This window comes from Patiria miniata, unplaced genomic scaffold (genome assembly GCF_015706575.1).
Source record: "Patiria miniata isolate m_02_andy unplaced genomic scaffold, ASM1570657v1 HiC_scaffold_25, whole genome shotgun sequence".
Lineage (NCBI taxonomy): Eukaryota > Metazoa > Echinodermata > Asteroidea > Valvatida > Asterinidae > Patiria > Patiria miniata.
The window spans coordinates 9,333,178-9,355,326 of NW_024037064.1; the positions used below are offsets into that span (position 1 = coordinate 9,333,178).

Genomic DNA, 22,149 nt, shown 5'->3' on the forward strand with positions numbered 1-22,149 from the left:
GGCTTGACAATCTATCTGGCGGTAATTTATTCGCAGATACTTCTTTGTAGTTGGAATGAAGCTGATTTCAATCTGCAGTATAACAAGAAAATAGCGACTATATATCCATTTAGTTCCAGGGAACCACGAAACTGGTGTTTGAGCCTTTAGTCTTCTTTTTACCTGACTGACTGACTCACTCATTGTATGACTGTTGGTTTAAATGATAGGATTAAATAGGATTACCCCATAACGCCAATGAGGGGGTTAAACCGTCCCGTTGTATCAGCCACATCCTTCCACTGAATAGCCATTCTGAATCGATTAAGCAGCTTATGTGTGCTCTGGGACCGGAATTACTAGATCTCCCTTGACTTTTTGAACTCGTATTTTGAAAGAGCCTACTTTGACACACACAAAAAGCAGGTGGCATTTCTTTTTCTTATCTAAAACTTAAGCAGTGTACTGTTTGAAAAGATAATTAAACTCAAGAATCACAGCAGGAAGGGAATATGCAACACGAAACTTGACAACGGATATTCTGGATAAATGTGACACAGCGACGTGATAAAAATGATTCAATACAGGCATGCGAATTCAAGCCTGCTGACAAAATCCGGCTTTTACACTTTATGAAGCAAACAGCCTCAAAACAATGGCTAATTGGACGAGTTACAATATTTGCAAAATAAAAACACGTCGTGAATTCTCCGTCCAAGATAGCGAAACCGATCATAAGTTTGTTGCACAACTGTGCAACAAATTTGTTGCAAAAATCCTATGCATGACGTAATCTACACCCTGTTTCATAAAATCGGCCGATGCTCTTATTCCTACCTCTACTCACACTCCTCTACCTACTCCTCTTCTTACTTATTTTTCTACTCCCAATCCAACTCCTATTAAAAATTTGGTGTTTATATCACGCCTTAAACCTAGGGTTTCAAAGCGTTCACGTTATCCCCGTTCATCAGGAAAGAGACCATTTTTCTGTAGTAGCTCCAGATCAGCGCAATTTGGTCTCTACCTTCATATTTACCCATTTTTACTACTGGGTAGAGGGAGGTAATCCAGTGGCGCACCCGGAGGGGGGGGGGGGGAGCCTCGTGGGGCTTGAGCCCCCCACCCAGAGGTTGTAATTTTTTTTTTGGGGGGGGGGGGTAATTTTTTATTAATCCCACGATTTTACTTTAATGTCATGTATGTGGCCTATTTTCGAGTAGTATAATAAGGGTGTACAGTGGCACCACCGACGTCAAAATAGTCCGCCCCCCCAAAAAAATGAGCCCCCCCCAAAAAAAAAACCAAATCCTGTGTGCGCCACTGAGGCAATCGAGGTAAAGTGTCTTGCCCACGAATACAAGCACCATGTTCTTCGCCAGGGTTCGAACCCATGTACCACGGCACATGAATCCAACACCGTAACCAGTGAACGACAGGGCTCCACAATTCCTGTTCATATTCCTAATCATGCACCAGTATGTTCTTATTCTTACTCATATTCCTACTCCTATTCCTAATGTGTATACTCCTATTTCTAATGTGTATCATTTTTTATGTAATGCCCCCTCGAAGAGGCTGGTCCTGGAGAGAGCTCAATATAAACTTAATACATTTTTATTATTATTCCTACTCCTACCCCCACACCCATTTTCTTATTCTTACTTCTATTCATACCCCAACATAATCCTTCTCCTCTTCTCACTTATCAGCAATCATTTTAATTAGCACACCCTAGGGTTACTAACTTGTAATTTATGAAGATTAAATTTTTATTTAAAAATAGCTTGTGACCTTGGAAAAAAATAATGTGAAGTGTTTAGAAATACTAAAAAAATTTGTACACTCTTACCTTGAAGGAAACAAAGTAGCCATATCACAAAGCAGCACAACCGGGAGTCTGAGTCCATCCTGTTTCGCATACCGTAGGCTGCACGACTGCCCCTCGTGTTACCCAATATGCTTTTTATATATTTTATTTTCCTTCTGAACCAGAAACAGTTTATAGTGTATTGCCTCAGCAGGAAACACCCCACCATTAAAGCACGTGATCTAGTATTCTTTCCTTCATTTCCACAGGATAACATTGAACCTGACCTAATAAACTTTCTAAAGTCTCTAAAGAACAATAACATGCATGAAAACAGTCAAACGGAAAAAAAAAACAGTGACTGAAAAAAGTGACCGAAATAAATGTATGGTGTATGAGAATTTAGTCGGTCTGTGTAAAATCCTACATGTTGTGAAAAAGGTTTGCGGTTGGGATTGGAATCATTTGCCTGGCTATCAGTCATCATGGTAAGTCCTCAGTTGCATGACCAATGGCGAATTACAAACCACACCAGTCTTTTTTTTCACAACAGGCAACATTTTACACAGCTTACATAACACAACAATGAAATTGGTTAACTTGGTCACAGTGTACAAAACTATTTTTGTGATCAATTGACCATTGTGCAGTGATGCATGACTGAAATATAATGAAACTGAACATTTTCAAAGTTGACTTAATGGTTTTGTAGTTGTTTCTTAAATAGTCAGCTGGACACTTTTTCGGGTCATACTGTACAATTCAATTTTGCACTCGCCTAGGGAGTTAGAGCTGGTCCCAGAGGGGCCAGCCTTTAGTCCTCTTTGTACATGACTGACTCAATCACTCACTGTACGATTGTTGGTTAAGATGATATGATGAAACAGGAAATTACCCCATAACGTCAACGAATGAGTTAAACCGTCCCGTTGTATCAGCCACATCCTTCCACTGAATAGCCATTCTGAATCGATTGAGCAGCTTATGTGTGCTCTGAGACCGGAATTACTAGATCTCCCATGACTGTTTGAACACTTATTTTTGGAAGAGCCTACTCTGACACACACAAAAAGCAGGTGGCATTTCTTTTTCTTATCTAAAACTTAAGCAGTGTACTGTTTGAAAAGATAAACTAAACTCAAGAATCACAGCAGGAAGGGAATATGCAACACGAAACTTGGCAACGGATATTCTGGATAAATACGACACAGCGACGTGATAAAAATGATTCAATACAGGCATACGATTTCAAGATTGACTTACAAGATCCGGCTATTACACTTTATGAAGCAAACAGCCTCAAAACAATGGCTAATTGGACGAGTTACAATATTTGCAAAATAAAAACATGTAGTAAAAAAAAGATTTCTTCGTTGCGACATAAATACATGTGGTAAAAACCCCCAGATTTCTTCGTTGCTTGCATGTATAGCCCACACGGCAACACAAATCAATTTAAAACTGCATTACAGAGGAAAATTAATGTTCTAAAGGTTTTTTATGTTTTCAAAAATAAAAACTGTAAAAACAATTAGTGTTTACCGGAGATACAAGCCTGACAAGAAGTATTACCCGCTGGAGTAAGTTCCACAACAAACATCTGATTATGTCATTTCGGACCAAAATCTTCATTCTAACAGCTTTGTCTGCAAAATATAATGCTTGCTCGCATTAAAAAATCTACACTTTGCAGCACACAAGAAGATTCTATTGATGCGCTATGTTTATTAATCTACAATGACTAATACATAATCGCTAGATGAGCATTCATTAACATGATTGTTGGCGAATTGGGCCATGCAAGATACACAAAAATATCATTATATGATAACAGGGGGACATTCCAATAGACCTTTTCATATGCAAAACCTTCCAGTAACCTCAACTGTAAATGCCCCCCTCACCAAACCCTTTACTAATATTACTCTTTACATAAGGAATCGTTTTAAGCCACTTGATGAGACACTAGAACATTCTGGAAATAGTACGTAAGAATTTGTGAGAAATGTTGCAATAATCACGAGTATCTCCTTCATGTAAAATACTGTACTCAAAATGTTTCATTTGTTTGATAATTCTGGACTCTGAAAAATAATGGACGCTGACACAAGAGTCATATTCTTTGAAAGACAACTAATAGCCCTAACAGTCCTGAATCCTCCAATTTCAATACGATTTTGCACACCCCCTAGGGAGTTAGGGTCAACACAACAGGTGTCAGACAACAAGGTATTTTAAAGTCAGGAAGCCCGAATAGGGTTATTATGTAGTTTTTGAAGGCATGCTCAGGCACAGAGTGCATATATTAAGTAAATTTAGCATACATTCCGAGTGTAGTTTGATATTGCTATTTGGCGGTCAATTTCCATGACTGAAAATATTTGCAGAATCATGATGATTATTCAATACTAATCTCTACGCATTTTCCCACTAGCTTGGAAAAATATCAGCCTCTGATGAAAACAAATACATAGTGATAAAGGGGAATCTACAACATTTGCTGTTGCTGTAATTTCCAGAAATGGATGGATTTGGGGGCTTAGCAAATGATGAAAGACTGACCTGTTTATAGTTATGCGTTCATAAACGCTTGCAAAACCAAGAAAAAGAAGTGTCGTACTTGTCCTCTGCCTAAATTGGGAGACACTATTAACCAAAAAGTCAGTTTTTCCCAACGATGGTCAGCCGACCATCGTTGGAAATTGATACAAAACATTCACTTTTCTTGAAAATGACAGCGTACCAGGTGCCATGATTTCGCAGGCTGCTTAAGACTGTTAACTAACAACGTAGTAAGGTATTTCATAATAATGTGTTACTTTTGTTTTTTAATATTTGAAAATGTTGTATATTGCCTTTAAATGTTGCCAATACACTTATCACTATATTAATCATTCAGAGTAATTACTCATTAATTCTTTTAACATGCATTCCGAGTACATACTTTTTACTTTAATTATCAAATTAGTGTCTTGACTATCTCTTTCTATTACTAAAGTACTTGTAGAATTTAAATGATAGTTCAATACTAAGCACTACAGATTAGGAAAAAGGGATTACAAGTTGATATAGTGTATTCACATCGCCTCGTTTTGCCGGCTAAACCTCTCAATTTAATTTGTCCATATCTGCTCGTAATGTCTCCAGCAGCTTGGAAAATTCATCCATCTCTGTCAAACATACACAGTGTTATATGTTGCCATTTTTGCGCGAATAGACCCTGCAGTGAAATTTATACTCAAAAGATATTTCTTATTTGCGAACATTAATAACTCTAGATTTTTTAATGTATCCTTAGAGTGATTACTGAGTAATTCCATCATGCAGTGTGAGTATATAGTTAAAATCTTATCAGATGAAATACAATTTATTTAATATTTCTACGATTAATACTAAATGTTAAATCAATATAATAAACAGGTGAGGAAAACAATTATTGAAAGTGGTAAGTAAAAATCTATTGTCAAGTACTTTCTGCTGAACTTTTGTTTCAAATTATAATTATATGCTCATTATATCTCCACTAGCTTGAAATGTTATCAACTTCTATAAAGCATACATAGTAAATGTTACCATTTTGGTTTTGGCGAAAGAGGCCATATGCAGCAATTTCATACAAAAACATATTCTTAGACAGTAATTTCAGCATGCACTCCGAATATAATTATGCTTTTTAATTAAATCATCAAATTGGTGTCTTAACTATCATTTTCTGTTATCACATTTTTTTAAAGTATAAAATGTAGGATATCTATTGTGACGATCTGTCGACTTTTTCCAATGAATTTGTTGTTAGTTTGTTTGCTCATTAGTTCTCCAGTTGTTAAATTACCCTGGCCCTTTTGTCTATTTGTAAGTCTGTGCTCATGCAGCTAATAGGTGTATTGTTTCAATTACTGGTAGATCCGTGTTCACGAGTTGCCTCTCCGGAGTCGGAAGTCAGAACCTGTAGCGGAATGTCTGCAACAAAAGTGGAATATGCGCGTGATCTTGCACATAAAAACTGAGGTCAAAGGCCACTGATGAGTGAAATTTCCAACAATATGTATTTTTTTTAATTCATCGGTAGAGCGTGCAATAATATTCACCTACAGCTTACCTAGGTTTTCTGCCTTTTCCATCACGACGTCACTTTCTTCATCGTACTTGATGGAAGCGCGTGTGCTGTTAAAAAAAATAAGTATTTCATCACATATTAAAAGTATACAAGTATTTGAACTTAATTTTAATCGAGAAATTATCAATTAGCCTGTAGTTATTTCTTGACAGTGATTATTTCAGTGAATGCATTACTTACAGCTTCGTCTTGTGGCCGGCAATTTCTGAAATAAAAAAAAACAAATAATGATTAAAACTGTCTGTCTTACAACTGCAGGTTTTGGAGTTTGATAACATGAATACTCGTGATGAAATGATATCGAGAGATAATAAGAGTCTGATTTTAATGACGTTTGCATCGAAAGAATTTAAGAAATAATTCTGCCGAACTTATTGCACTGAATATACCACTGTGCAAATTTAACACCAATGAATCTATAAAGTACAAGTGGAGACAGGCGGATTCAAAGGATAATTAAACCAGCGGTCCTACATTTTCCCCGGTGTTATATTTACACTGTAGTTTTTGTAGTGTGATGACGAATGTTTGGTAGTACCTGATCTCGAGATTCGGTACGATCGTTAAAACTGTTTTCAGCTCTAACATTTTAAAGTCAATTGTAATCTCAAGAAAATCTCAGTACACAGTTGTTCCCCATTAGAACTGCTTGACTGAATGACAGCCACTTGTGATGATTAGATTGTAGACTGGTTAAGAGGGCCGGGCAGTGTTATCGTATATGATTACCCCGTAACGTCGATGAATCCGACCCTATTTGCAGACTAGGTGCATGCACGAGTTCAATCTGCTATGGACTAGCTAAGAAAAATCTTTGCCTTGTTTCGAGTTTTCTGAATTGAAACTATTTGTCCTGTAGGCTTACCTAGGCTGTTGGCGGTAGATCGTCGGTGATACACAAATCCAGCTACGATAACCACAATGCAGATAAATGCAACAATCGACACGACAATTATGCCTGCAACTAGCAGAGAATATCCTTTTTCAACAACTAGGGGAAACAAATATTGAAATGTGTTTGTTTAATTAACATCAGTTTACCTCTGAAGTAAATCAGGCGGAATATGTGTCAAAACGATTCACAATTTCGGTCCAATTAATAAGGTCTATTGTAAGACCCGATATTATTTTAATGTCCATGCAAAGGGACACACGGACGTGTAACATAAACAAATAAATTAATTAATGTCAGTAAATAAAAATAAACGAATGCAAGAATGCAAGTAGACCCCAATACGGCTTCTGTTGCGTTAGCGTAATTGTCATTTATTGAGATAACTTTAAAATGATTATACCTTGTAAAAAAGAAACCTCTGTTTAGATAATAATTCACAAATCAGTGTCATGTTAAGGAGAAAACGTACATGCTTCCCTTATCAGAAACAATGAATTGTCTTTCTTATCCAACTTTCAATATAATAATCGTTTAAAATTTAAAATAGTATTCAAACGTACATACCCACATAAGCCCGCCTCTCAGCTTCGTGCTGGCCTTTCCATAAAAGAGAGAAACAAAGTAAACTAAGTAGGGCCTTTTTCATCCCTTATTTTATTTGTAAACCGGATAACCGAAAATGAACTACAGCTTTGTCTATATTTAAGCGAACACACGGTACAATAATAAGATTTCTTTGGTACTAATGATAGTTATAAAAATTGTTTGCTATTGATTTAAAAATACCCTTTCCGTTCATTGCGTAATGAATACTGATCCACTTCTAAAGCCTTCGCGAAGTGGATTAAATCACTAAACGAAGGCTTCTTAACAAACACATGGCGGGTTGCTTTGCTGACTGGCCTCTTAACTCTTGACAAAATAATTGTTGACCGCCATATTTGGGGCGACTGCTTATTATTCACAAACTTAGATTTATATTTCTTTCTTGCGTTCACTGAATTTTTCGTGATTCTTATGTGCAAAGGGACTTTCTGCGTGCATGTGTTCCTTCTCATAGAATGTTGTATTTTCACAGTACACGTGTCCTACCAAGGGCCAGAGGGAAGCCTTTCTTGTGACGACTGAGCGATTCTTCGAACGTTGGACTGATACTGAGGTGAGACTTTAGTTAGATAAATACTCAGATCAACTCGTTGATATGCTAAGGATCCAATTGTAAAAGGAATATTGGCTTCTTTCTTAATTTTGTTACATCATGTACATGATGCGGTCTCGCCAAAATCCCCACAAGACAACAGTTACATAAAATCTGAATTGGAAATGTTCGCGAGGTTTACCTACTAAAATCGGAAGTGACGGAATCTGTGCTCACGTGAATTCTAAGTACTTACCTTGAGACTTGCTCATGACGTCATTGTCGGCTGGGGTTTCATCGTTCGGCTCCGGCGTTGTATTGTCAACTTCAGCTGATGATAAACAACAATCTTTAAAATCCTGAAGTTTTAATTAAGAGTAGGTAGACGCATAATTTGGGAAACTTGTGGGTGTTCCTCTTAAAAGATCAGTGTGAAGTTAGATGCTGATTAAAGAAACTTACGTAGTGTCGTACTAGTTTCCTTGATGACGTCGCTAGTGGCACTTGTGATTTCAATCAAGGGTTGTGGAGTTGCGTTACCGAGCACAGCTTAAAAAATGGAACAATAATCTATTTTTATTAAAAAGTAACTGAGTGATGTTTAGTGTCAAAAAGTACTGACTGGATTGTGAAATACCTGTAAAACAAAACAATTAGAAAAAAAACATAACCAGGTTTTTTTGTTTTCAGCTTAGTACTGTTGTAGATTTAGGTGCAGAAACTTTTCAGAAAGGAAAAAAAATAACCAATAAGCAATGTCGATACAACAATAATAAAAATTCACACAAATACATAAGGTAAATATGAGGATAAGATTAATTTTAGGGACAAAACGAAATAACAGATGCAAAACAGACTGTTTGGATTGTTTTACCATAATTAGTGAGTTCCTCTATCTTTAATTAAACAGGTAAAATAGGTTTTTCTATTTCAGTGTTTTTTGTATTACATCATGTACATGATGCGGTCTAGCCGGGCTTATTGTAAAGTTCATCAAGAATAAAGGATCAGGAGAATCAAACTGCACTCTTTGACTATCAGCCTCCCCCTTTAACTAGGGACGGACCCCCGCTCCGAGAATTCATGGGGTAGACCACCACATTATATGAAGACAGTCGTTTCGAGGGTGCTTACGGAAACGAAGTTTCAGTGTCTCTTATCAAAGATAGATAATGTTGAATTTAGCAAAACGTTTTTAATTTTGTGCAAAACTTTGCACCAGACAACAGTAACATTAAGACTCGAGTGCAAATGTTTGTGATTTGTACCTACTCAAATCGGAACGCACGGATTCCTCTGCCTCTGCTCTTTTGAATTATTGGTACGTGAACTTACCTTGAGACTTGCTCGTTCTCATGACGTCATAAGCGGCTGAGGTTTCAGCGTTCAGCTCCGGCGTTGTGTTGTCAACTTCAGCTGAAGAGAATAAAATAATCAAAACCCCGAAGAGTTCCAATTCAGAGTAGTTTTTGAGTTATTGGAACGTGAACTTACCTTGAGACTTGCTCGTTCTTATGACGTCATAAGCGGCTGAGGTTTCAGCGTTCAGCTCCGGCGTTGTGTTGTCAACTTCAGCAGAAGATAATTCAAATAATCAAAACCCCAAAGTTTCAATTAAGAGTAGGTAGACTAATAATTTGGCAACCTTGTATGTGTTCCTACACGAAAAATAAATGACATCAGTGTGAAGTAAGATGCTAATTATTTTGGGAAACTTACCCAGTGCCGTACTTGTTTCCTTTGTGGCGTCACCAGTGCCACGTGTGATTCCAATCAAGGGTTCTGGGGTTGCATTACCGACTTCAGCTTAAAAAAAAACATTTAACAAGAATTTATTTCTACTCAAATGAACTTCACTGAGTGATGTTTAGTGTCAGAAAGAACTGACTCGATTGTGAAATACATTTCAAAATTGATTTCAAATTAGTAGAGTAATTGTTGTAGAATTAGGGCAGAACACTTTATTTTGTTTGGAATTAAAATAAACATCAGCAATGTCGTCACCTCCAAAACAAATCTTACACAAACTCATTAGGTAAATCTAAGGATAAAACTTATTGTTGGGAAAAACTGCCAGAAAATATGCAAAACAGACTGTTTGGATTTTCTACCACATAATTATGATATGCACATTCCTTTACACAAATCCTGATTATAACCTTTTCACTTGTTTTGTTACCGATTTGAAACTATTTTTATTTGTGGGAAACGTTGAAAAATAAATGAATAGCAGCCGGTTGAATGACAATTTAAAATTACTTACGCAGAGTCTTTCCGATTATTGTCACGACATCACTCGCACCGTTGACGTTCTCAGCGTAAACCTCGACCTCGTACTCCGTGTCGGCCCGCAGACCGACCACTGTAAACTCGCTGACATCGTAGAGTCTGCCGCTGCGCGTGCTGGGGCTGAAGTTCGTGGTGGTTTCCAGCTCTCGGTAATTCACGAGAATCCATTGTTCTGGACCTACAACCTTCGTCCCAGGGATCCAGTTTACTGTTAGCGAGTAAGCAGTGATTCGACCCTGGTCGATTGAGATATTTGTAGGGGGGACAGGTTCAACTTTCAACAAAAGAGAAACAAAAGAAAACAAAACATCGTAAGATGATGTAACACGTTATATTGTTGTGTCTGAAGCAATAAGCAACTCAGTGTTTAGATATATGTGTTTGCATAATGTTGAGTAATCTATGAGAGGACCACATTGCTACTTTGTGTAAACTTGACCTCATCATTTAAGTACACTCATCGATTTCAGTTGAACGACACAAGTTGTAAGTAACTCAGTGTTTAGAAATATATGTTTGCATAATGCTGAATACCGCAAATCAGGCAGAATATGTGTCAAAACGATTCACAATTTCGGTCCAATTAAGGCCTATTGTAAGACCCGATATTATTTTAATGTCCACGCAAAGGGACACACGGACATGTAACATAAACAACTTAATTAATTAATGTAAATAAATAAATAAAAATAAACCAATGCAAGAATGCAAGTAGACCCCGATACGGCTTCTGTGGCATTAGCGTAATTGTCATTTATTGAGATAATTTTAAAATGATTATACCTTGTAAAAAAGAAACGTCTGTTTAGATAATAATTCACAAATCAGTGTCATGTTAAGGAGAAAACCTACATGCTTCCCTTTTCAGAAACAATGAATTGTATTTCTTATCCAACTTTCAATATAATAATCGGTTGAAATTTAAAATAGTATTCAAACGTACATACCCACATAAGCCCCTCTCTCAGCATCGTGCTCGCCTTTCCATAAAAGAGAGAAACAAAGTAAACTAAGTAGGGCCTATTTCATCCCTTATTTTATTTGTAAACCAGATAACTGAAAATGACTTACAGCTTTGTCTATATTTAAGCGAACACGCGGTACAATAATAAGATTTCTTTGGTACTAATGATAGTTATACAAATTGTTTGCTATTGATTTAAAAATACCTTTAAAAAGTTTTAAACAATGCTTGGTTTATTGCGTAATGAATACTGATCCACTTCTAAAACCTTCGCGAAGTGGATTAAATCACTAAACGAAGGCTTCTTAACAAACACATGGCGGGTTGCTTTGCTGACTGGCCTCTTAACTCTCGACAAAATAATTGTTGATCGCCATATTTGGGGTGACTGCTTATTATTCACAAACTTAGATTTATATTTCTTGCTTGCGTTCACTGAATTTTTCGTGATTCTTATGTGCAAAGGGACTTTCTGCGTGCATGTGTTCCTTTTCATAGAATGTTGTATTTTCACAGTACACGTGTCCTACCAAGGGGCCAGAGGGAAGCCTTTCATTTGACGACAGAGCGATTCTTTGGAAGTTGGACTGATACTGAGGTGAGAGTTTAGTTGGATAAATACTCAGATCAACTCGTGGATATGCTAAGGATCCAATTATAAAGGGAATATTGGCTTCTTCTTTTTAAATTTTGTTACATCATATACATGATGCGGTCTCGCCAAAATCCCCACAAGACAACAGTTCCATAAAATCGGAATTGGAAATGTTCGCGAGGTTTACCTACTAAAATCGGAAGTGACGGAATCTGTGCTCTCGTGAATTCAAAGTACTTACTTTGAGACTTGCTCATGACGTCATTGTCGGCGGGGGTTTCAGCGTTCGGCTCCGGCGTTGTGTTGTCAACTTCAGCTGAAGATAAACAAACATCTTTAAAATCCTGAAGTTTTAATTAAGAGTAGGTAGACGCATAATTTGGGAAACGTGTGGGTGTTCCTCTTGAAAAAAATCAGTGTGAAGTTAGATGCTGATTAGAGAAACTTACGTAGTGTCGTACTAGTTTCATTGATGACGTCGCTAGTGGCACTTGTGATTTCAATCAAGGGTTGTGGAGTTGCGTTACCGAGCACAGCTTAAAAAAATGGAACAATAATCTATTTTTATTCAAAAGTAACTGACTGGATTGTGAAATACCTGTAAAACAAAACAATTAGAAAAAAAAACATAACCAGGTTTTCTTGTTTTCAGCTTAGTACTGTTGTAGATTTAGGTGCAGAAACTTTTCAGAAAGGAAAAAAAATAACCAATAAGCAATGTCGATACAACTAAATAAAAAATCACACAAATACATAAGGTAAATATGAGGATAAGATTAATTTTAGGGACAAAACGAAATAACAGATGCAAAACAGACTGTTTGGATTGTTTTACCATAATTAGTGAGTTCCTCTATCTTTAATTAAACAGGTAAAATAGGTTGTTATATTTCAGTGTTTTTTTGTATTACATCATGTACATGATGCGGTCTAGCCGGGCTTATTGTAAAGTTCATCAAGAATAAAGGATCAGGAGAATCAAACTGCACTCTTTGACTATCAGCCTCCCCTTTAACTAGGGACGGACCCCCGCTCCGAGAATTCATGGGGTAGACCACCACATTATATGAAGACAGTCGTTTCGAGGGTGCTTACGGAAACGAAGTTTCAGTGTCTCTTATCAAAGATAGATAATGTTGAATTTAGCAAAACGTTTTTAATTTTGTGCAAAACTTTGCACCAGACAACAGTAACATTAAGACTCGAGTGCAAATGTTCGTGATTTGTACCTACTCAAATCGGAACGCACGGATTCCTCTGCCTCTGCTCTTTTGAATTATTGGTACGTGAACTTACCTTGAGACTTGCTCGTTCTCATGACGTCATAAGCGGCTGAGGTTTCAGCGTTCAGCTCCGGCGTTGTGTTGTCAACTTCAGCTGAAGAGAAATAAAATAATCAAAACCCCGAAGAGTTCCAATTAAGAGTAGGTTTTGAGTTATTGGAACGTGAACTTACCTTGAGACTTGCTCGTTATCATGACGACATAGGCGACTGAGGTTTCAGCGTTCAGCTCCGGCGTTGTGTTGTCAACTTCAGCTGAAGAGAAATAAAATAATCAAAACCCCGAAGAGTTCTAATTCAGAATAGTTTTTGAGTTATTGGAACGTGAACTTACCTTGAGACTTGCTCGTTCTCATGACGTCATAAGCGGCTGAGGTTTCAGCGTTCAGCTCCGGCGTTGTGTTGTCAACTTCAGCTGAAGAGAAATAAAATAATCAAAACCCCGAAGAGTTCCAATTAAGAGTAGGTTTTGAGTTATTGGAACGTGAACTTACCTTGAGACTTGCTCGTTCTCATGACGTCATAGGCGACTGAGGTTTCAGCGTTCAGCTCCGGCGTTGTGTTGTCAACTTCAGCTGAAGAGAAATAAAATAATCAAAACCCCGAAGAGTTCCAATTAAGAGTAGTTTTTGAGTTATTGGAACATGAACTTACCTTGAGACTTGCTCGTTCTCATGACGTCATAAGCGGCTGATGTTTCAGCGTTCAGCTCCGGCGTTGTGTTGTCAACTTCAGCTGAAGAGAAATAAAATAATCAAAACCCCGAAGAGTTCCAATTAAGAGTAGTTTTTGAGTTATTGGAACATGAACTTACCTTGAGACTTGCTCGTTCTCATGACGTCATAAGCGGCTGAGGTTTCAGCGTTCAGCTCCGGCGTTGTGTTGTCAACTTCAGCTGAAGAGAAATAAAATAATCAAAACCCCGAAGAGTTCCAATTAAGAGTAGTTTTTGAGTTATTGGAACGTGAACTTACCTTGAGACTTGCTCGTTCTCATGACGTCATAGGCGACTGAGGTTTCAGCGTTCAGCTCCGGCGTTGTGTTGTCAACTTCAGCTGAAGAGAAATAACAATAATCAAAACCCCGAAGAGTTCCAATTAAGAGTAGTTTTTGAGTTATTGGAACATGAACTTACCTTGAGACTTGCTCGTTCTCATGACGTCATAAGCGGCTGAGGTTTCAGCGTTCAGCTCCGGCGTTGTGTTGTCAACTTCAGCTGAAGAGAAATAAAATAATCAAAACCCCGAAGAGTTCCAATTCAGAGTAGTTTTTGAGTTATTGGAACGTGAACTTACCTTGAGACTTGCTCGTTCTCATGACGTCATAGGCGACTGAGGTTTCAGCGTTCAGCTCCGGCGTTGTGTTGTCAACTTCAGCTGAAGAGAAATAAAATAATCAAAACCCCAAAGAGTTCTAATTCAGAGTAGTTTTTGAGTTATTGGAACGTGAACTCACCTTGAGACTTGCTCGTTCTCATGACGTCATAAGCGGCTGAGGTTTCAGCGTTCAGCTCCGGCGTTGTGTTGTCAACTTCAGCTGAAGAGAAATAAAATAATCAAAACCCCGAAGAGTTCCAATTAAGAGTAGGATTTGAGTTATTGGAACGTGAACTTACCTTGAGACTTGCTCGTTATCATGACGTCATAGGCGACTGAGGTTTCAGCGTTCAGCTCCGGCGTTGTGTTGTCAACTTCAGCTGAAGAGAAATAAAATAATCAAAACCCCGAAGAGTTCTAATTCAGAGTAGTTTTTGAGTTATTGGAACGTGAACTTACCTTGAGACTTGCTCGTTCTCATGACGTCATAAGCGGCTGAGGTTTCAGCGTTCAGCTCCGGCGTTGTGTTGTCAACTTCAGCTGAAGAGAAATAAAATAATCAAAACCCCGAAGAGTTCCAATTAAGAGTAGGTTTTGAGTTATTGGAACGTGAACTTACCTTGAGACTTGCTCGTTATCATGACGCCATAGGCGACTGAGGTTTCAGCGTTCAGCTCCGGCGTTGTGTTGTCAACTTCAGCTGAAGAGAAATAAAATAATCAAAACCCCGAAGAGTTCCAATTCAGAGTAGTTTTTGAGTTATTGGAACGTGAACTTATGTCACAAGTTGTAAGTAACTCAGTGTTTAGAAATATATGTTTGCATAATGCTGAATACCTAAGGTTGCCACCAAAATGTAATCGGTTTAAGAGTTTAAGGTTCACCTCTGCTATTCAGCAAAATTGTCAGGGTGTCCACCATTCCGATGCCGTTACCACAGTCACACACGTAATAGCCGTAGTCTTCTGCTCCAGACACTGTATTGATTTGCAAGGTGTTCGTCACTGTGTACCCCTCTACGCCACCTCTGCCGTGAATGGTCTCCACCAGTGTGATCCTTCCAGGATGGCTCTGGTTGGTTATTCTGGTGCCAGTCGGACCCAACCATGTCGTCATTGGGTAGGGGTTGCCTTCGGCCGTGCATACTAGAGTGGCTCTCTCCCCAACGTTGGCTTCGGCGTAGTTGTTTTCTGGGTTTGTTATGGTAACTCCAACTTTGAGAGATACACAAGTGGGAAACGGAAGACTTGAATTCATTAACAGTGTTCTAAACATTACGGGAACGCTTTGCATTGTCAATTGATGTTAAGGAGATGGCTTTACGAATATTCGGCAAAGTTAGTTACAAACACGTTTAAAATGAAACTATCCGGTTAAAAACAGGTCAATGCTGTACTTTGAAATCCTTTAAATAAATGTTAACACAATCAATCGATGGGCATGAAACTTACAATGCACGATGATGTCGACTGGCGTTGAAAATACAACGGGTGGTATACCGTTGTTTCCACGACACCTGTATGACCCAGTCTGCTCCTTTGTGATGCTCCTTAGTGTCAGAGTGCTTGTACCATCGCTGTAAACAGAGGTAAGGGAGTCAGGAGATCCGACCTTCTCCCACGTGATGAAATCAGCGGGCATGGGATTGGCGTCTGCGCTGCAGGACAGGATGACGTCATCTCCCTCCTCGACTGGACCGGGTGTGAGAACCATCGGCTCCGAAAAGAAGGGACGATCTTGAGGTTTGAAAAGTAAATTGGGGAAAGGAAACGATCTGCATGTTACATCTACGCACATTATTAGCGACGGTAAAGTGATTTCAGTTGTAGCTTTGTCTTCTTAAACAGTTCAACCTTTCAGGGAAAGAAGTGACATGAACTTTAACGGAAGGTGCAGTAATTACAGCTGTGTGCTACATTATCTGAAAGCTTCAACAAGGAACTCACAACAGATCGCGTTCCATGAAGAACCACTTAAGTTTAAGGAGGGTTTGTCAACACATTTGTTATTTTCCCCTTAATATATTTACAACGCCTATTGTAAAATAATGTTTATTTGCTCTCATGACAACATGTTTGGAATAAAACTTACACTCAACATTCAGTGAACACGTGTCACACACGTCTGCGGTGCAGACCGATGGTCTGGCGGCGCAGCACTTGTATTCACCCCCGTTGTCTGTTCTGGTGAGTGCGCCTGTCGTGAAGCCCAGTGTCGTCATTCGGCCACCGTAGTCGCCATCAGTAATCATTAGCCCTGGATGACCAGTTTGCTCAACATTGTCTCTCAGCCAAGTCAGATTGGTGGCCGGGTTCGTGCTCTCGGATACACAGCTCAAGGACACACTACCGCCTGATACGATTCTGTACGGGCAACCGGTGATGCTCACCATCCTTGTACATACTGAGAGAAAAGTAGTCGACTTATGATTATTAATGTGCCAAACGTGCGACTGTCATTGGCTAATTCCATAATACCAACGACACTTCTATTAGGTTGCAGCCAGCCATTTTGACATCACGTTCCTTCCGTACATATTTGTATACTTACGCGCAGTCGTGCCGATGATCGTCACAGCTTCACTCACGCCATTGCCATTTGCTGCATAAACCTCAACCTCGTACACGGAGTAAGGACGCAGTCCCATCAGAGTGAATGAAGTGACGCCATGGAGTCTGTCGCTGCGCGTGTTGGGATCGAAGTCGTCAGTCGTTGCAAGCTCTCTGTAATTGACATGGAACCAGATGTTTGGTGCAGCCTCGTTCCGAGGTGTCCATGACACTGTGATGGTCGTGGCCGTGTTCATAGCTTCTTCGATGGAGACGTTCATCGGTGCAGCTGGTAAAACTAATCCACCCAAAGGAGAATAATGTGAATTATGTACCTTGCCTTGTAAACAAACAGGATAAGGGAATTATAGTAGAACAGGTTACAGAGCAGAAAATTCTTATAGTCAAGCGATTCACAAATTCGCTGGGTTGCTCTTAATGCATATGGTGTTCCCAAATAGCCGTATTTAGCTCTAACAAAAAGCCCGCGGTGGCACTTCCAGACTCTCCTCTGCAGTCAGTCAGCAGTTCATCAGCCAGTGAGATACAAGGAGGACTGGCTCTCCCAAGGAACTGCAGTAATGTTAGATTAAACATGGTTTTATAAAGGCATACAATACTCACCTCTCGAAGTCAGCTGAATGGACAACGCGTCCACCCTCCCAACGCCATTTCCACAGGTACAGACGTAAAAGCCGTAGTCTCCAATACCGGTCACGTTTTTGATGTGCAAAGTGCTTGTCACCGTGTATCCATAGACAACATCCCCGCCGCTAATGGTATCGACCTGGGTTATCCTACCTGGCTCAGTATGATTAGTCATCCTAGTGCGGGTTGGACTCAACCATCTGATTAAAGGATGGGGGTTACCTTTGACCGTACAGGTCAGAATAGCGGCCTCACCGTCATCGGCTTCGACGCAGTTATCAGCTTGGCTTGTTATGGCGGCTTCATCTTCAAAAATAAATTTCAAGCACCAAACACGATAATTACAAAGATACATTTTGTGTGAAATTCCACTTCAAAGAAGCAAACTGTTAACGACGGAGTCTTTACACTTGAGATGTTTTTACAATATACGCAAACTTAGAATGTACAGTGAATTAAGAGGTGATCTACATGATGGAAATGGATGATTTTGCGTTAATAGTAAAGCTGTAACAACCCTATGCTATACGATATGACACTTTATTACATGGAGGTATTTACATATTAAAGTTTATGCAACCACTGATGACCATACAGCATTTGATAAAATGCTTAAAGTTAATTAGATACCAACCGGCTGGAAGTGATTTTCAATAAATGTTTGTGATTTGGAAAGACGAAATTAAGACTTACAGAGAACGATGACATCAATGGATCTTGAAAAGATAACAGGTGGTACACCATTATTTCCCCGGCACCTGTACGAACCAGCCTGCTTCCTGTTGACGCTGCTTAGTGTCAGGTTGCTGGTTCCATCGCTGTAGACGGAGGGGAGGGAGTCAGGGGACCCGACCTTCTCCCACGTGATGAAGTCAGTGGGCATGGGATTGGCGTCGGCGCTGCAGGACAGTGTGATGTCATCTCCTTCATCCACGGGATTCGTCGTAAGTGACGTTGGGTCGGTAAATACAGGACAATCTGAAAATAAGAGTACATTACAGTTTATTAAAGAGATATGTGTCAACTTGTTAAAGTGTTCGAGAGCGGAGTTTAGATTTCTTTAATTCTTTCTTTCATAAATCTGATAAGAGTAAACATCAAACTCCTGGATGAAATTGTACCTTGCTAGTGCTTTACGTCTGGGGAAAAGCCTTTCCTGGCTTTCTTTTGCAAGAAAGAAGAGGAGTTTTACACCAAAAGGAAGAAGTTCGTGCAATCAGGCATATACAAGTGCACCCTCATGATGCACCTCATTGACGAGGCTCGTATTTATTTGATTGCGTAGTAGTTTAGGTGTTTGCCTAATAGTATCACAAATTCGGTTTCACTGTCGACAAGTTTCTGAGTCCTTGTCAATAAACGTCATTGAAAACTCACGCAATGTCTTGACAACTGTCTTAACGGCCTCGCTTCTTCCATGGGCATTCTCAGCGTATACCTCAACCTCGTACATTGCGTAAGGACGCAAGCCCTCCACCGTGTACTCGTTGGATCCCTGTAGTCTCTGGCTTCTTGTGCTGGGGTCGAAGTCCGTTGCTTTTCCAAGCTCCCGGTAGTTGACGTAGAACCATTGAGGCGTCCCAACCTCGGCCCCAGGGCGCCACGTAATAGTGACCGAATCGGCGGTGATTCGTTCCTCGTCTATCGACACATCGTAGGGCGACGATGGCACCACTTGACAAATAAAAGAACCCACTTTTTAATTATAAACACTCGCAAAATGACACGAAATTTCTGTCTATCTTTCACTCTGATAGGGACACTGTCCTTGGATATTGTGTATGTCTTGACGTTGCATTTGAGACATATTTCACTTCTTTTAGACTTTGAAAACCATACCTTTAATGTTCAAATGGATATGCAACATGTCTACGCGTCCTACACCGTTTCCGCTGTAGCATGTGTAGTAACCATAGTCTCCTTCCGCAGTCACTCTTTTGATTTCCAGGATGCTCGTAACAGAGTAGCCATATATGTCATCTCCTCCATTGCTTGTGACGGCTTGAATGATTCTTCCTGCGTCTGTGTCATTGTTGATCTCTTCGTTAGTTGGGTCTAACCAGACGGTTAAAGGCAGTGGATTGCCCTTTGCTGTGCAAAGAAGAACGGCCCCCTCACCGTCCGCAGCCCCAACATAGGTGTCTGCCTTATTTGTGATGTTTACCTCATCTTTTGGAGGAAAAAGGCAAATAGTGAAGTTTTTAATAACAAAATGGTATCATTGTTTGTTCACACTTCCATGAATAGTAGTGACTATCATTCATAATGTTAGCATCCATTGATTTATTACGTATTCAATTCGTGGCAGTCTGCTTTGGAGGTAACATGAAGATTACTGGGACACAAAAGGGTCTAGAAACGTTGTTCAAGGCCCTTTTCACATCAAGACATAATTTATATCATAGATCAAAACAAAACCACGATGATAATGAGAACAGATTAGTAATGAAAAGTTTGTAGTGTAGTGCCTCTTATATTAAACGAGAAGGCCGATTTCAAAAGAATTTACTCATTGACTCGGTCAGCTTAAGAACAAATTCGTTGAATATTGTCACCTTTTCGAAAGGGTTACTCAAATCGAAAATCGAAGAATTAAATTACAAATGGTGATTTACAGTAAACGGCAATGTCGATTGGATTCGAGAACACTACGGGTGGTACACCATTGTCTCCGCGGCATCTGTACGGCCCAGCCTGCTCCCTGCTGATGCTGCTTAGTGTCAGGTTGCTGGTACCATCGCTGTAGACGGAGGGGAGGGAGTCGGGAGACCCGACCTTCTCCCACGTGATGAAGTCAGGGGGCATGGGATTCGCGTCTGCGCCGCAGGACAGGATGACGTCACCGCCCTCTCTCACAGGACTGGGCGTGGTTGCCTTCGGCTCGGAAAAGTATGGTCGATCTGCAAAATATTACATTAATGTGAAGCAGACAAATACTTACTCTGCCGCCCTTTACCGGGCCAGGACAGTAATGCTTCATTGGAAAACTATACAATATAGAAAAATATAGTTGGGGTGCTTATGAGTTAAAGTTTCAGCCTAGGTGTATGTTACAGGACGGCAGAAGTTGGACAGAATGCATAATATATGTAGTGGAAATTAGAAAAAGGCATTATTATTGAGCGGTCAGATAAATATGACTTATTACTTACATTCAACATTGAGTGAACAGCTGTCGCACACGTCGGCGGGGCAGGCTGTCGTTTTAGCCGTGCAGCAAGTGAACAATGCCCCATTGTCCTCTTTGGTCAGCACAGCTGTTGTAAAGTCCTCCGTGGTCACGTGACCGCCATAGTCTCCTTTCGGGAGTGCTGGCGGAGCAGGGTTGGTTTTGCGCCGGCCATTTCTCAACCAGGTCAGGTTTGTTATTGGGTTGCTGCTCTCGGACACGCACCTGAATGATACCATGCTGTCTGGTATGGCTTTGAGTGGACAGTTGGTGATGCTTACCCATCGCGGACAAACTAAATGGTAAAATTATTTCAACGATTTCAGATATTTGCTTTTCTTTCAAATATAAAAGAACAGCTGATTTAAAACATAAAACGTGTTTAGTATAACACTTCAACAGTTTTAATAATTGTTTATCTAGTTTTGGTTGCAGAATTAAGATCCATGTTCAAGGACGGATTATTTCAATTGAACACATTCCATGTCGGAACACATTTCAACCTGTGGTTTGACTTTGGATAAGTTTTTAACTGACCGCCATGTTATCCAGGCGTGGAACAAGAAGGGGGCTTGGGGTTAGAACCCCCCTCCCCGCTCTGACACCAAACACCGACAATAAGTGCATCAGTAAGAATGTGCCGCATTACCTAATGCCTGCCTGTCCACAACAATCAGGCAAAACTGGAACAAATCTAACGGGCCTGAACCCTCTCCCCTGCGAAAATTCTGGTTCCGCCCATGTTATTCTTTAAGTGTTTTACTCCCTATATATTCCGCTATGTAAAAGATTGAATTCTCCATCATGATACCTACAGTGTACATTGATAGGACCATACGTTGTGGTAGGATGAACTGTCCAAGAATCCTTCCGTGCAGTGCAGGTGATTGTCTTCCCGTTGTCATCTCTCGTTGGTGTGACGTTGAGGGCGCTAGTGAACATAAAGCGATCATCCGAAGCTGACGGTACAGTTGTGAGGTTGGCTATGTCGTACACGTCGCCGAATGACCAGTACAACAGCCAGTCGTCAGGAAAACCCATGTCGGCATAACACGTCAGAGTAGTTGTAACGCCTTCTGTCATTGTCGTGTTACCAATGATCCAAGGAAGATCGGGTGGACCTACAAAAACACAGACAACGTGGGTTTACTATTCATTCACTGCGAAGGACCATTACATTTTTTCCTATGTGATCATCTTTCATTGTCGTATTAGCAGCTATCCATAAACATTCTGTTTGACCTAGAAAAATACAGACAAGTGTGGTTTTACTATACATGTACTACCGCTAACCTATAGATTCCCTTCTTGACCTGTCGTCGTCGTGTTGCCAATGATCCAAGGAAAATACGGTAAACCTACAAAAACACAGTCGTTACGGTTTAAATATACATTTAC

The 22,149-nt window shown here is 39.8% G+C and overlaps 1 protein-coding gene across 1 annotated transcript in view; it reads right to left on the bottom strand.

The window, feature by feature from the left end:
• LOC119733006 (hemicentin-1-like) overlaps positions 1-22,149 on the bottom strand; it is a 37,533-nt gene that overhangs the window by 4,410 nt on the left and 10,974 nt on the right. Inside the window, exons 11-30 of the mRNA XM_038206587.1 lie at positions 21,567-21,872; positions 20,735-21,046; positions 20,198-20,482; positions 19,422-19,751; positions 18,960-19,256; positions 18,276-18,560; positions 17,559-17,888; positions 16,936-17,232; positions 16,477-16,788; positions 15,837-16,121; positions 15,270-15,599; positions 10,203-10,502; positions 9,659-9,745; positions 9,275-9,355; positions 8,402-8,488; positions 8,196-8,270; positions 7,366-7,398; positions 6,772-6,897; positions 6,087-6,111; positions 5,889-5,953 (exon numbers count right to left, since the gene is read on the bottom strand). Of these exons, the coding sequence (XP_038062515.1) occupies positions 5,889-5,953; positions 6,087-6,111; positions 6,772-6,897; positions 7,366-7,398; positions 8,196-8,270; positions 8,402-8,488; positions 9,275-9,355; positions 9,659-9,745; positions 10,203-10,502; positions 15,270-15,599; positions 15,837-16,121; positions 16,477-16,788; positions 16,936-17,232; positions 17,559-17,888; positions 18,276-18,560; positions 18,960-19,256; positions 19,422-19,751; positions 20,198-20,482; positions 20,735-21,046; positions 21,567-21,872 (4,248 nt within the window). The remainder of the gene's footprint in view (positions 1-5,888; positions 5,954-6,086; positions 6,112-6,771; positions 6,898-7,365; positions 7,399-8,195; positions 8,271-8,401; positions 8,489-9,274; positions 9,356-9,658; positions 9,746-10,202; positions 10,503-15,269; positions 15,600-15,836; positions 16,122-16,476; positions 16,789-16,935; positions 17,233-17,558; positions 17,889-18,275; positions 18,561-18,959; positions 19,257-19,421; positions 19,752-20,197; positions 20,483-20,734; positions 21,047-21,566; positions 21,873-22,149) is intronic.